Source organism: Salvia miltiorrhiza, chromosome 6 (genome assembly GCF_028751815.1).
Source record: "Salvia miltiorrhiza cultivar Shanhuang (shh) chromosome 6, IMPLAD_Smil_shh, whole genome shotgun sequence".
In the NCBI taxonomy this organism is placed as follows: domain Eukaryota; kingdom Viridiplantae; phylum Streptophyta; class Magnoliopsida; order Lamiales; family Lamiaceae; genus Salvia; species Salvia miltiorrhiza.
Window position 1 is genome coordinate 23,146,688 of NC_080392.1, and position 16,150 is coordinate 23,162,837.

The 16,150-nt window shown below is 39.2% G+C and overlaps 1 protein-coding gene and 1 long non-coding RNA gene across 2 annotated transcripts in view; one reads left to right on the forward strand and one right to left on the reverse strand.

Moving 5' to 3' along the window:
* The window catches only part of LOC130990101 (uncharacterized), a 42,178-nt gene extending 26,677 nt beyond the window's left edge, over nucleotides 1-15,501 (reverse strand). The window contains exons 1-3 of the mRNA XM_057914308.1: nucleotides 15,253-15,501; nucleotides 15,033-15,152; nucleotides 14,372-14,531 (exon numbers count right to left, since the gene is read on the reverse strand). Coding sequence (XP_057770291.1) covers nucleotides 14,372-14,531; nucleotides 15,033-15,152; nucleotides 15,253-15,288 — 316 coding nt within the window. The 5' untranslated portion in view covers nucleotides 15,289-15,501. The remainder of the gene's footprint in view (nucleotides 1-14,371; nucleotides 14,532-15,032; nucleotides 15,153-15,252) is intronic.
* On the forward strand, nucleotides 8,993-11,408 carry LOC130990102 (uncharacterized). Its single transcript, XR_009090828.1, has 2 exons — nucleotides 8,993-9,209; nucleotides 10,663-11,408. It is a non-coding gene; the product is annotated as an uncharacterized LOC130990102 (long non-coding RNA).
* Nucleotides 15,502-16,150: the final 649 nt, after the last annotated feature.

Here is a 16,150-nt window from a genome sequence, read left to right on the forward strand (position 1 = left end):
AAGACAGCCCACCAGAAACGTGCCTCATCAGCAAGAGCAGCTCGGATCTCAATTGGCTCTGGCACAAGAGACTCAACCATCTCAACTTCAAGACGATCAACAAACTTGCTAAACATCAACTGGTATAAGGGCTTCCTTCTATTGTATTCCAGAAAAAGCAAGAATGTGAAGCATGCCTCAGAGGAAAGCAGACGCGGACGTCATTCAAGTCAAAAATAGGACACTCCTCTGAAAGGATTCTGCATCTACTTCACATGGATCTGTTTGGCCCAATCACTCCAGGAAGCTACAACGGTAGAAAGTACACCTTGGTAGTTGTGGATGATTTCTCACGATATACTTGGGTTATCTTTCTCTTCAAAAAGAAGGAGACACTGGAGGAACTGCCAAAGCTGCTAAGAAGACTGAGCGTTGAAAAGGAAGTCAACATCATCAGCATCAGATCAGATCGTGGGACTGAGTTCCTCAATACTGTCATTCGTGAGTATTGTGATGAACAAGGAATCAGTCATCAAACTTCTGCAGCAAGGACTCCCCAACAGAATGGAGTCGCAGAAAGAAGAAACCGGTCTCTAAAGGAAGCAGCCAGGACGATGCTAGCCGAGTCAAAACTTCCCTTAAAGTTTTGGGCCGAAGCAGTCAACAACGCATGCTACACGCAGAATCGCTCCTTCCTCACTCAGAGACATGGAAGAACTCCATACGAGTTATGGAAGAACAGAAAGCCTTCGATTGCCTACTTTCATGCTTTCGGTTCTAAGTGTTTCATACACAACAATGATAAGAAGAGGTTGAACACCTTCGATAGCAAGGCTGATCCAGGAGTCTTCCTTGGATACTCTGGAACAGAACGTTCAAGCAAAGCCTATCGAGTGTTCAATACTCAAACTCTCTGTGTAGAAGAAACACCTCATGTGATCTTTGATGAGTCTACAGATGGTTTCAGGGAACAAGATGCTGAAAAGGTTGTTCAGATCGCTGAAGGTTCCAAAGCTGAAATTCACACTGTCGAGCCCTCTACTGTCTTGGTGTGGGGACCTAGCAAAGATGAAGATACTGAGATGCTTCAGTATCAGAAGATCAACCAATGGTCTGAAATTCAGACTGGAGTCAATGCAGATGGCATCAGTCAAGGGGGAACTCCATTTGCTGAAGTTCAAGTTGAAAGCGCAGAAGCCGCCCCAGCTCAACTCACCCCTGCTCCAGAAGGTGCTCAACATCCCAGAGCTATTCTGACCGAAGAAACTCCACCATCCCCTGAAGAGATCAAGAAGTATCGAAGATGGTTTGAACTTCACTCTAAGGAGAACATAATTGGAGAACCATCAGATGGCGTCAAGACTCGGAGATCAATGTGCAACCTCGTCTTCGACATCAACCAGAACTGCATCAACGAAGATAAGAATTTCAGTTGTTTCTTATCAACTACAGAGCCCAAGGATATTGAAGAAGCTCTGAAGTCCACTGAATGGGTCATCGCAATGCTAGAGGAACTCAATGAATTCAACCGGAATTCAGTTTGGGAGCTTGTGGATAGACCAGACGATGCAAAGGTGATTGGCTTGAAATGGATTTTCAAGAACAAGGAAGACAAAGAAGGAAACGTTGTGAGAAACAAAGCAAGGCTTGTGGCTAAAGGATACAGTCAAGAAGAAGGAATCGACTACGACGAGACATTCGCCCCAGTTGCCAGATTGGAAGCAGTCAGACTTTTCTTAGCCTTCGCAGCTCACAAAGGTTTCAAGGTACACCAAATGGATGTCAAGTGTGCATTTCTTAATGGAGTGCTCACAGATGAAGTCTATGTAGAACAACCTCCCGGATTTGAGGTTGCTGGACCAGAAAAGGTGTACAAGCTGAAGAAAGCGCTCTATGGATTGAAGCAAGCACCAAGAGCGTGGTATGATACTCTATTTGAGTATCTGATTGAACAAGGCTTCAAAAAGGGATCTGTGGACAGGACCTTGTTCACTCTCAAAGAAGGAGAAGATCTCTTGCTTGTTCAAATCTATGTCGATGACATAATCTTCGGATCCAAATCCGAACGCATGTGCAATAAGTTTGCTGACATCATGACGAACAAATTCCAAATGTCCATGATGGGAGAAATGAATTTCTTTCTCGGACTGCAAGTCAAGCAGACCAAAGAAGGAATACTGATCAGTCAGTCCAAGTATGCCAAGGAGCTGATAGCTAAGTTCGGTATTCAGCACATGAAATCAGTCAAGATCCCAATGAACACAAACTGGAAGGTTGATCCAGGTTCAGAAGGAAGCTCTGTCTCTTCGAAGAAGTACAGAGAAATCATTGGATCTTTGCTGTATTTGACTGCGAGCAGACCAGATATCGCATTTGCAGTCGGGGTTTGTGCAAGATATCAATCAGATCCTAAGGAAGCTCATTTGGATGCAGCTAAACGGATTTTGAGATATCTCAAGGGCACACCCAATTTAGGATTGTGGTACCCAGCAGACGACGACATCAAGCTTACCGGATTTTCAGACTCGGACTTCGGTGGATGCAAGCTTGATCGCAAGTCAACCTCCGGAACCTGTCAATTCCTAGGCAACAAGCTCATCTCTTGGTTTTCAAAGAAGCAGACTTCAGTCGCCACCTCTACAACTAAAGCTGAATATGTTGCTGCCGGAAGCTGCTGCTCACAAATCCTGTGGTTAGCCCATCAACTAAAGGACTATGGGATCGAGGAAAAGGAAGTTCCTATCTATTGCGACAGCTCCAGTGCTATTGCAATCTCCCAGAATCCAGTTCATCACACCAGAGTCAAACACATTGAGATTCGACATCACTTCATTCGTGATCATGTTGAAAAGAAGAATATCTCTGTGGAATGGATTCCCACTGCTATTCAGAGAGCGGACCTGCTGACCAAGGCTCTTCCAGAAGAGAGGTTCAATGATCTATGTGCGAAGATCGGCCTCATCAACCCTGAAGAGTGATGCTGTGTTTGAAGAGTTTCTCAAACAGTCTTGCTGACTGGTGGTCAACCAACTGCTACTTCTACGATCGCCAACAGCAATGGAGTCCAAATGCTCATCTGAAGAAGAAGACATCCTGATGATTAAACCAGGATCACGTGGTATCAACTGACTACTATGTTCAGTTGATCAGTAAGTATTTTAAATGCTTATCTTTTCAAAAATAAGTTATTTCAGTTTAGAGCTTTAAGTGTTTTGCTCAAAACCTTTTCTCTGACTGATCAGTTTCTTTCTAAAACTTTAACTGATTGTTGGAATTGTTGGAAAATGGAATATCCGAAAAGGACAAGATTTTTTATAAAGAGAAAATCTGTTTTGATTGAACTTGTCCTGATCTTTTTGCCAAAAATCCTTCCAACCTTTTTGCATCTGCAATAAAATTTCTTGAAATACTCATTGACATGACATATGTAATGATGCTTTTCAAAGTCCTTCGCAGTGACGGCGGACGCGAAATTTTTCTTCAATTGCAATTTAGGCACAGTTTTCGAAAAACCTTTTCATCTTCTACATGGTTCACATCTTATCTATTTATACACCATGCTGTCTTCACGACTTTTCTGCATAAACTAACAACACTCCACAGCCTTCACTGTGAGAAAAAGTTTCAATGTCTTTTACAAATTGCAGAGAAAATTTGTTCCGACTAAAGGAGAAATCTATGACTGCAAAGTCATGGAGTGGAAGAATGACACTCATAGTCTTGGTCTTCACCGGACCCTTCCACTGGATCACAAAGTCTCTCCGACGTCAAAGTTTGCTCTACCCTCACTTGTATCCAGTGAAACGAGCGTCTTCTATCCTCATGCCCGGTGCATTGGTTTGTAATACCTGTCTGAAAAAGGACAGACTTCTTCGTCTTCACCAAAAAGCTTCTTGCTCTTTGTGGAGAACCGATGCGGAGCAACAACAATGAGTTGGAACTCATTGTCAACCGGCGCTATGTCAACAGGGAGACCCTCACAATCTCCTCTGTTTTGACAACCCCTCATCTCTCAAAACCTCTGATTCTCTTCTTTTTCCTCGTCACCTGTTTCTTCTTCCTAACCTCCTTCTAAGCCTTCGCCTTCTTCATCCCCCATGACCCCAATATCTTCCTCCTGCGAAGTTACCTTCGCATGGTCTTCGCTTCCTTCTTAGGTTCATCCTTCTTTTTTGATGTTGCCAAAAAGGGGGAAAGATGCACAATCTTATGAACTTAAGTCGGTCAAGCAACATGATCATCCTTTCGTCCGATGATCATGAGGAAGATTAACCAGAGGACAAGACCTCAATTCAACGGAAAACAAGTGAGAGTGGAACAAGCTTAGGAACAATGAAGACACGAAGACAGAAGATGAAGATCAAGAAGTTCAAGGCGCAGCTAAGCAGACTGCTGGAGTCCATGGTTCATCCATGATGTTTTTGTTGTTTATCGTTTTACTCCAATGTAAGTCTTGCTCTGTACCTCGACTGATGGCTTATCAGTCCTTTTAATGAAATGAACTTCTTATTGATCTCACCCTGAAGACAATAACTCTTTGTCCAGGCTCTGATTTATGGTTTTTCTGTCTTCTTTAAGTTCTGTGTTTAGAACTGTTTTCGTTCTTGCTCTAAGTATAAGTTGTTTAGGTTCTATTGTTAAGGGGGAACTGTTTTCACCCCGCGTATAGAACTTGTACTGAGAGCTCAGTCTTTTTATTGTCTAGAACTGCTGTGTGGTTTTGGCATCATCAAAAAGGGGGAAATTGTTGGGAACCTTGTGGAATATCCTAACCCTTGTTTTGATGATACCAAAATTCATAGGACTTAAATGTAATAGACTAGAATCGTTTTGAACTCAAATGTTAGAGTTCGTTTCTAGTTTAGTTGCGGTATCGAAGACTGAAGAATGAAGACTGAAGACTGAAGACTGGAGTTACCAACTGAAGTATCAGTTGAAGAATCAGTTGAAGACTGATTATTTAATGCGCGCCATAGACTGATACTAAAGTCAAGTATCAGTTGGAACATTCCTCCTAGAACTGATCTTCCAACGTTCAGAGGAGCCACGTACGCTCAAGTACAGCCGCATTAAATGCAGAGATATCTCAATATCTTATCTCTGCAGAGGTCATTCCTATCTGGTGGTTACTTTTCAGAGATGTCACATCTCCTGTCATTCCAAGAGAGCCGTTTCCACACAGACAAGGAACCTCGAAGATTGAAGCCTCAGCCCAAATTTGAATTGCTCTCCAACGGAAGAAATCTTGAGGACGATTTACGCCAACGGATCTATTCAAGATTTCTCCTACAAATAGCGCTCGAGGATCACTTCAAATCTTCACCGATTCAACAACATAAGCTGAAGCTCTGTCGAAATAGCTACTCAGCCCAAAGCTTAAACCGCTCAAAGCTTGAATCGAAGAAGAGAATTCCAAAGCCAAAATCAGTCACTGCTGATTACAAACATTCTCTTAGACCCTAGGCATATATTCTGTATACTCAGAAGCCAAAGGTCAAACTTGCTTCAAAGAACTTGTTCTTTGTAAGTATAGTTGGCACTCGTTAAACCTCTCCCCCATAAGAGTGTTTGAGTGATTCGGAGATTCAGGAAGGTACTCTGAACTCTGAAAGATAAGTCTGAGCACGAGGTGTGCTTAGCAGGAAATCCTACGCGAGTTGTGTAGGTGCTGAAATCCTATACGAGGTGTGTAGGTAGAGAAACCCTACGCGAGGTGTGTAGGTGCTGAAGAGAGTTTATCTTCAGTTCACGGTTTGCAGTGCACCAGGCAAGCACTTGCGGAGTGGATTGTTGGTCTGATCAACCAGCCGTGGATGTAGGAAAGAGTTTTTCCGAACCACGTAAAAGTCTCTGTGTTATTTACAGCTTTCAGTTTTACATTCTTAACTGTGTTATTTCTATTGATAAAACTGAACACTGACTAACTACTAGAGAAACCTTAATTCAACTATCTGCTCCACCGAGGCTATTCGAAACTAAGTTTAATTTCCGCTGCATGTGATATCAATCTGACTGAACTATCCTCTGATAGTAAGGAAGAGTGATATCATCTCTATCTTAGCAAACACGGCTGAAGCCCTTACGTGGATCAGTTAAGTTCTTGTGACTTAACTGATAACTCTTTACTGAAGAGCTTTCAGTATCAGTCGTCAACCCTGTTGGTCAAAACTAATTTCGGTTAAACAGGTGTCTGGTTTGCTTGTAAAGTTTCTTTTCTATCTCTGACTGAGATCCCTCTGATTGAGGTTGGTAGATAGACCAAAAATAGCCTATAGGTGTATTCCCCCCCCATACACCTATCCGAGACCTCCCCGGACCTAACAGAAGCAACATGGGAACTCGAAGAGAAGATGAAAGAAAAGTATCCAAAGTTTTTTCCCGAAGGTGAGTAACACAACTTTCGGGACGAATTTTTTTTAACGGGGGTAGGAAGTAACACCCCGTACTTTCCGTATTATGAAAGGTGTCGAGACAGTGTTAAGAGCACTGAGATATAAACATACTAGATTTTTTCATATATTGAATGAGACGGAGTTTCTCGATATATGGAGATGTGAGTATGATAGAAGCTGACGATGAAACCAATGAGTGAATCGCTTTGGAAGTAGTGATACCCCCCTAACGACAGAAATTTTGATTGCTACTTTGAGTATTACCCCCGACTTACGATCAAGGATAATCACGGCTCAACGGAAGGATGAAAAGTTCGAAAGGCTGCGAGTGAAGATTCGAACCGAGAAAGTGGAAAGCTATCAACAAGCGGCAGATAATGCCATCTTGTATGAAGGGAGATTGTGTGTGCCTGATAGGGAAGAGCTGAAGAATGAAATCATGAGCGAAGCTCATGACACACCTTACACTGCACACCCAAGAAGCACGAAAATGTACCAAGACTTGAAGACAAAGTTTTGGTGGGAAGGTATGAAGCGAGAGATAGCATCTTTCGTTGAAAGTTGTTTGGCTTGTCAGCAAGTGAAAGCGCTTCACTAGCGACCCTATGGCAAGTTACACACGTTAGAGATCCCCGAGTGGAAATGGGATAATATAGCCATGGACTTTGTGACCGGATTGGCAAAGTCAAAAAGAGGGAACACAGCTATTTGGGTGATCATTGATAGATTGACGAAAAGTGCGAATTTCATACCGATTCCGATTACCTATGGATCTGACAAGCTAGCTCAGATTTACGTCCGTGAGATAGTGCGACTGCACGGAGTACCGATGACGATCACATCCGATCGGGATTTGAAGTTTACTTCACATTTTTGGATGAACATGCAGAAAGAGTTGGGTACTAAATTGAACTTTAGTACAACGTTTCATCCGCAGACAGATGGACAATCCAAGAAGACTGTACAAGTTCTATAAGATATGATCCGAATTATTATGCTAGACAGAGGAAACCAATGGGAGCTAGTATTGCCCCAGATTGAATTCGCATATAATAACAGTTTCCAGTCAACTATCAACATGGCTCCATACGAAGCCCTGTATGGAAGGAAATGTAGATCCCCACTTCATTGGGATGAAGTTGGAGAAAGGAAGGTACTTGGACCCGAAGCAGTAGAAGAGATGATTACTACCGTTAAACATATTCGACAAAGAATTAAAGAGGCACAAGACCGTCAGAAATCCTATGCAGACACCAGAAGGACGGAGATTCAATTCGAAGTGGGAGACAGTTTTTCTGAAGGTTGCCCCATCTCGAGGAGTACATCGTTTTGGAATCAAGGGAAAGCTCAAACCGAGATACATAGGACCATATGATGTATTAGAGAAAGTAGGCCCCGTCGCCTATAGACTTGCGTTGCCGCCGAGCTTCGCGAACGTTCATGACGTTTTCCATATGTCTCAACTGAGAAAGTACGTGTTCGATCCAAAACACGTCATCCACCAAGAGAAAGTGTCCCTGGAACCAGATTTGAGCTATGAAGAGAGACCTGATGCTATTCTGGATCGGAAGATTCAACAATTGCGAAACAAGTCAATTCATTTGGTGAAGATCCAATGGAGACATCACAGCCAAGAAGAAGCAACATGGGAACTCGAAGAGAAGATGAAAGAAAAGTATCCAAAGTTTTTTCCCGAAGGTGAGTAACACAAATTTCGGGATGAATATTTTTTTAACGGGTACTTTTCCTTATTATGAAAGGTGTCGAGACAGTGTTAAGAGTACTGAGATATCGACATACTAGATTTTTTCATATATTGAATGAGTCGGAGTTTCTCGATAGGTGGAGATGTGAGTATGATAGAAGCTGACAATGAAACCAGTGAGTGAATTGCTTCGATAGAATGATTTGAGATAGAGATGCTGATTGAATTAAGAAGAGATTTTATTTTGTTTCCGATTAAGGAAACATAGCTATCTTTGAGACCAATTACCTTATTAAGTCTCATAAGGATACCCGGCTAGAATTAGAGTCGAGGTAAGTGAGCGAGAGACCCTATAGAGGCGAGTCGAACTCGAGAGACGATTAGATTGATGATGAATTTGATTACTTTGATGTGACGTTTGTATGAGATTATTTGATTGACCGGTTATGTGACTTATTTGACATGTGTGCATTTATGATTGAGTAATTATGATTTTTCTTGAAAATTATAGCACACGAGATTTATTTTGAAATCTTTAACGAACGAGATCGATTTTATTTCATTCGGTGAATAGTGATATTATTATTGACATTAAAATTTTATGAACGAAATATCTCGAATTTTATTTCTTTGAGATAAGTATGGATTTAATTATGGAATGACGACGTGTTATAATTATTTTGGCCACACGAATGCATGATGTATAGTTTTGATTAATTAGTGAATGTTGTTACATGATTTAATTTTCCTACACATTTCTACACTCACATTCATTATTTTAATAAGTTTAACATGTGATTTTATCAAGTGGCCAAGTGGGTGTAGAGAGCATTAAATGAGCATTAATTGCATAGGAGTCTTAAGGAGCAAGTTGAGATTAAACAAAACAAAATTTTTATCTCTCCCCCTCACTTCAAACCTCACCCCCCCTCCCCCCGCTCATCTCTCTCTTTCTCCTCCATTAATCCTCCATTGAAGAGACCTTCAAAGCTTCATATATCATCTCTACACCAAAAATCATCCATAGAAATCAAACTCTACACCTCTATATCCTTGAAATCAAGATTTATTAGAAAGATTTTCCAAGCTAGAGTCAAGAGGGAAGGATTTTCATTTTCTCTCTAAATCTTTGAGTAAGTGTTCTAATTTCTTGGTGTGATATATGTGTGTATATGCATGATTAAAGCAAGAAAAACACACCCTCCCCTTTTTTCTAAATTTTTGAAAATTAGTGCTAGTGCCCCTTCAAAAATTTTCCCTTTCTTTTCTTAAATTGGAATGAGATTTGTGCTATTTTAAGTGTATTAAGATGATTCCTAAGTGTATTGTAAAGCTTTGAGAAGAAGAGTTATGAAATTTCACTTAAGTTAGTTTATCTAAATTTGGGAATTCTTGAATCTATGGATTGATTGATGAATTGAGTGTTGATATGAGCTATTGAGACTACTGATATGATGTTTGAAGGATTAAATTGGTGATTGTGATGGATTGGTGAATGTCGATGCGAGTTAGTTTGATGAGAATTAGGTATATGTGTTTTATGCCTTAAGATACTAATTGATGGTTTATATATGTGATTGAGTAACTCAATTTGATAGATTTAAGGTTGGATTGATGATTTATGCATGTTTGCGAGTTAGTAGTGTTTATTAAAGGTTAATTTGATGAATTGTTGATTATATGTGAAATTGCTTGAGTTTAATTTACTAGGATTTGGGTATTTTCGATTTATGAGGTCAACGTTTGGATTAATGATGTTTATGTTCTAATTGGACTTTATAAAGGACTATAGCATGATTAGTTTGTGAAATATTGTTGAAATGTGAAAGTTCCCCGAGTTTAGTTTGCGTGTATAAGAGAAGTCTTTCATATGTGATGAGTTATGAGTTAGATGTGAACATATATGACTATGTGATGATTATTTGAGCTTGTATATGCGATTTGAGACAAAACGAGTCAACCCATAGAACTATGACAGTTGACCGAATATGATGGTCAAAGGAAAAGTCGATTTTTGAAATTTTCTTGAGTCATATGATTATATATTTGTGTTCTTGTGTATTATGTGAGCTCGAATGGAAATTTTGAGAATTTTTCAATGAAGGAATCTCGAGTTTAGTTTGTCAAGAATGCTATAAATAGAGATTATTTGTTTATATGAATTTTTCTTGAATGATTGGTTTCAGAATATTTCAGAACATGTCTTTAGCTTTTTAAATTCAATTTTTGGAAATTTTTTCCCAACCAAAACTATGTTTCGATTTTTCTTTCAAAAAAGTTTTTAAATAGGTTTGCTATGTTGTAAATGAACTTGATTAACTCTTATATGTGCTAATGTGAGATTGTATGCCTCGTATGTGTGCATATCTATATGTTTGATTGTTAATATAGTCTAGTCCTATATGAGTGATAAGTCAAGAATATGATTGGTGATGTCTTAAGTAGTATATATATATATATATAATTAGAAGATTAAAATAGTTGGAGTGTATCGAAGATGAGTGATGGGATAGCACTAAGATAGGAATGAAATTCTTGATGTTATTTTATCTCATGAACCTTCTATACTGATGACAATATCTGAAGATACGAGCGAAGGACGGAAGTATGTCACCTCGACTATATCAAGAGCTTGAGCTAAAGTCTTCAGGTGGGCATTATTTTGAATATACCTATTATATGAGTTTTCTGAACTAAAATGATGATGATGTATATGAGTTTCTTAAATGCTTTGACATGAAATGATGTTTGAAACTAGTTGACTTGTCAAGTTTTGATGATGATGAGCTTGTATGTTACCCTCTACTGATGAGACGAATTCGGTTCTGCCACAAGCGAGATTTTGTGCACAGAGGTGACTGTGAGCCGTCTATCGGGTCAGCCGGTCACGGTACTTGAGAGGGAGGCCTACTTCTCAGTACCTTTGATGATGATGAGTTGTAGATGTGGTACATACATGATGGATGTTTAAACTGCGCAGTTATTTATTATGACGTTATGAATTGTGAAATTGCATGCACAGGTTCTTTTATACTAAAACCCCTGTGAGTTGCTTATGGCGGGCAAGTTCAATTTATAGCTCTAAGAGCAAGTTTCTTGTTTTTCGGCATATGTCCACTGAGTATTCTGTACTTATACCCTGCATGTATTTCTAAACGTGCAGGATAAGCGATGAGTGAGATTGGTCTGGTGCTGGTGGGGACATGTTTCGAATGATGTTTTCTTGACTGTACTTCTGTTTTCTACGGTCGAGTCTTGATGTAGAGTTATTTTGGATTTGAATCAAGTAATATACTCTCGGTTATATGTCTTCATATATATAATCTGTTTACCTTTTGCTGCGATACTCTGCATAATATGAACCTTTGTGAATATTTAGCTATGTCTGCTTTGTAAATGTCGACAAGATTCCTGATACTTTTGAACTTATGAAGCCGATGACGTTTATGCCTTGAGATGTTATTATTGTTGTTTGCCTTAGTATAATTTATTGTGAACTTCCGCTTGATGTTCAACCTAGCTTATCTGTCTTTACTTTATTCTTTTATTTAGTTGTATCGATACTCGGTCTACGTTATCACTGGCTAGGTGTCGGGCTGCGGAACAAAGGGTTGTGAATGAAATTACTAGATTTGCCGAATTCACACCACTGAATAAACCCCATGATGAGATTTTTCATATTGTTAAGGATGAAACCTAATTCCGAGAACCTCAGACTTATGTGCAGGGATTACCTCAATCGGGACCTAATGACTTATTATGTGAATATCATAATGCTTATGGACATACCACTAGTCGTTGTGGGCATTTGAAAAACTTAGAAATTCTAGCACGAAGGGAACATCTCGATCGATTCATCGATCATAATCGGGTAAATAGAGATCAAGATGGAGGTCGTTGGGCTGATCCGGAGCCAAGATCGAACAGAAAAGAGAGGCGTAAGCCAATTCCACCATTACCGCCACCTCAGAGACGCATTGTGCACATGATTGTGGGTGAAAACAGGCCCCTACGTCTAATCGAGCTAAGAAGAAAGTAATCAGGGCTGCCAAGGCAAGATATTATCCAAAGCAAGTAATGACCATATCAACTACACCAGCAGATACAACTATATCTTTTAGGTTGGGAGATGCAAGGGCTTATTGTACCCCCATGACGATGCGTTGGTATTCATTACCAACGTTGCTAACTATTTGATTCATCGAATCTTTGTGGACTCGGGCAGCGCTATAAACATCATATACCTAGAATGAATGTTTGCAGGCCATGAATATTGATGCTACTATAGAGCCTACTTATGCGTCGTTATATTGGTTTTCAGGGGATTCTGTTATGTCATTGGGCACGGTGGAATTGCCCATCATGTTAGGACAAACAAAATTTTGTAAAACACAGATGTTGCGATTTTTGGTAATCGACACACCAAAGCCTTCTTATAAGTTATAATATTATTCTCGGGCGACCAGCTCTGAACGCCTTCAGATATGTCATCTCTATGCAACACTTGAAGATGAAATTCCCTAGTGAAGGAGGCAAAATAGGGAAAGTATTGGAAGACCAAGTCGTATCCAAGGAATGCCACGTGCGAGTTTTAACACAAAAGGTAGGGGTGAAACGAACAAATGATTTGGAGATCCAAAACATTTCCAAGAGAGAGAAACGAGAAACATTGCGGGAACAGTGGTCGAAAAAGAGGAGCTGGCAGAATTGACACGAAATGTCTACCAATGATACGGGCATAATGGTTGAGTTATTTCTTGATAGAGAGGGCTTTACAACAAAAATCGGGACAGAGATGGAGTAAGCTGTGCAGGCAGCGCTGGTGCAATGTTTACGGCACAACGCTGATGTTTTTGCATTCTCGACAACGGACATCAAAGGGATCGACCAAAACTTGGCAGAATATCGCTTGAACACTGATCCAACAATAGAGTCGGTAAAGCAAAAAACAAGACATTTCGGGGTAGAAAATGATGCAGCAATCACGAAACAAGTTCAAGGACTCTTAGATGCGGGACACATTGTGGAGGTTCAATATCCGGCATGGTTATCTAATGCTGTGATGGTTGTAAAAAAGGCAAAGTCTTAGCGGATGTGTGTAGATTACCGTGACCTCAATGCAGCTTGTCCCAAGGACCATTATCCTCTGCCCAGGATTGATCAGCTGGTGGACTCCACTTCTGGCTGTGAATTATTATCCTTGATGGATGCTTATCGGGATACCATCAAGTGAAGATGCGCCCAGATGATATTTTCTAAAACAACATTCGTTGTTTGTTGCAGGGTTTTTGGTTGGGCGAGCATGCCCTTTGGGCTCAAGAATGCGGGAGCCACTTACCAGCGCATGATGGATCGCATTTTCAAAGCCCAACTCAAGAAAAACATTACAGTTTATGATGATAACATGCAGGTATGGAGTGCAAGGGCTGAATCACATCCTGACGACTTAGAAGAAATGTTTTCAGTGATACGACAAGGTTAAGTCCAGGAAATTTTTGGGATACAAGGTCACTCCTTTGGGAATCGAGGTCAACGTCGACAAGGTTAAGGCCATCATTGACAAAACATCACCAAGATCTATCAAGGAAGTCCAAACCCTCAATGGTCGGGTAACAACGCTGAGCAGGTTTATATATATACCGCTCAGCCGAGCGAAGCTTGCCATTCTTCTGCGTGTTAAGAAAGGGAAATCGTTTTGAATGGGATAATGCATGCCAACAAGCTTTCGATGAACTTAACACTTTTTCTATAGTCTTATAAGATTACAATTATTTTACAAAAATAATCTTATTGTGATTCGTTATTTTCATTATAAACCTTTTCAATTTCATCTCTTCACAATTTTCTCTCTCTAATTACGACTCTCTCCATAATTTATAAGCTGAATTATCAAAACACTTTGTCAACTAATTACTTTTGAAACATTACATCTCAATTTCATATCTTTTTAATTTTCTCTCTAACTTACGATTATCTTTCTAATTTATAAGATCAATTATCTAAATACTTTGTCAACCTGTAAGCACTTGAAACATTATATCTAATAAACTGTTAGAGCTTATAAGCTCTTTAAAATAAGTTTTCAACGGGACACAACTTGTGGTAACTAAACTCATATCAATGTTTGAAATGTGAATCTAAAAAGCAACCAACAAGCCATTGCATATCCTAAAAATTAACTCTCATCTATAGCTAGAATTTACATACAACCAAGCACAACTGAAGAGAAGAGTTTCTGATGGATGAACATTAAATAAGATAAACGTAAAAAGTGATCAAGATTGTTGAAGCAAACCTTCCAAATACAAATTCAATATGTATCTTCCAGTGGACAACACATCAAGCCTCTTCTCACTAGGTTCGTATTTCCCTTTCCTGAGCTGATAACGATGAGTTACAGCTGATATGGTATAAGTCTGGCCTTCAATGGTCACGCTCTCACCACACTGCAGATTCTACCATTACAAATCCAAGGCGTTGAATGTTAGCCCCATCACTCCATATATATCTTATAAGCTCTTGAAACATATAATAAATTATTTGGAGATTATAAGTTCTTTAAAATAAGCATAGACAAAAGTAGAAATCATAGATTATGCCCAAATCTGCTCATAGCCACAATTATGCCCAAAAGTTAGCTCCGAAACCACATAATTAAGAATCGTAATAATCGAGCTGGAACCATTATTGCATCATTGTGCAACATCTATCGTGATTGTCACATGTGAAGGAAATTCGAAAAATCCATCAAATTTTGCTTATGAATTTCTTTTAGTTACTACTCTTATCACTCAAGTGAATTAGTATAAGCTAAAATTTGGTGTGGTTAACGCAATCTCAGAGAGCCAATAGATTAACAGATTGCTAAAGTTCAATAAATTCAAATCTCAGAATTCATTGCAGAATTTTTATTTTTATTTAAAAAAGAGAGGTGAAAATGGCAATAAATAACTCACAGAGGGAAAACAGCGAATGCCGAGGCTTTTTGGCGGAGGAGAGATCACTATAACTTTGTAAGGGTAATTGTTGTCTTTCTCTTTCTCTCTCTTCCTGCACAAAACTCGCGGAGTCTGCATCTGCCACATTTACAGCCACAAACAATTCATCAACAATAACAGAAAATAGGAAAGAAATCACGAAATAGATTATAATTTATTACAGATAAACAGGTTGAACCTTTTGCATTGTAGGAAAGCTGGACACAGTCGCCATTCTTCTTCACTGCGTTTTTTATTTTTGTAAATTTTGATCGAAAATGAGAGATAGTGAGAAACCGAGATATTTTCCGTCGGTTAAAAGTCTCAAACGTGTCAAAAAGGGCTGTCAAGTTCTCTCGATTTGCGACATCAATTATGTGGTCTCAGATACCTCCTCTCCTCTCCTCTCCCAAATAATTTTACACGTACTTTTCACAGAATTTGTCGGACGACTTTTTTTAGTAAGCGTCCATCAAAATTGCTATGATAATTTAGTTGGACATAAATTTTACTCCACCGTTTTATTATTCTTATCCTATTTTTTTGGGCAGGAAAATTTAATATTGTAGATAATGAATTAAATTATATGGGGATGAAAATTAAGATATTTTGGTTCACTAATTTGGCTTCATTAAAAACTAGATCAGAACAATGGGATAACTCGTCCTCAATGGGACACCAAGCGGTGCGAACTCCTGTCTACGAATAGTGAGGTCCAAGAATCAAATCTCACCGCTCCCCCTTCCCCCTAAAGTAAAAAAAAAAAAAAAAAAACAATGGGACAACTCAATAAGACAAATGAGACAAGAACAATGAAACGAATGGAGTAGTATTCAACTAATAATAATAATAATAATAATAAAAGTTTCATTATTATATAAATAAGTAATTATATTCAAATAAATATGAATTAAGATGATTTGTAATACAGCTTTCGTCCGTCAAAATATGTCACTTTGATTGCGCACGAAATTTAATAAAATGATTGGTGATTTTTATATAGTAAAGAAAAGATTTCACCTTTATTTAAAATATGAGCCCACCAAGGAGGTGGTTAGTGGACTAGAGCTTTTGGCCAACAGAAAAATATGAGCCTA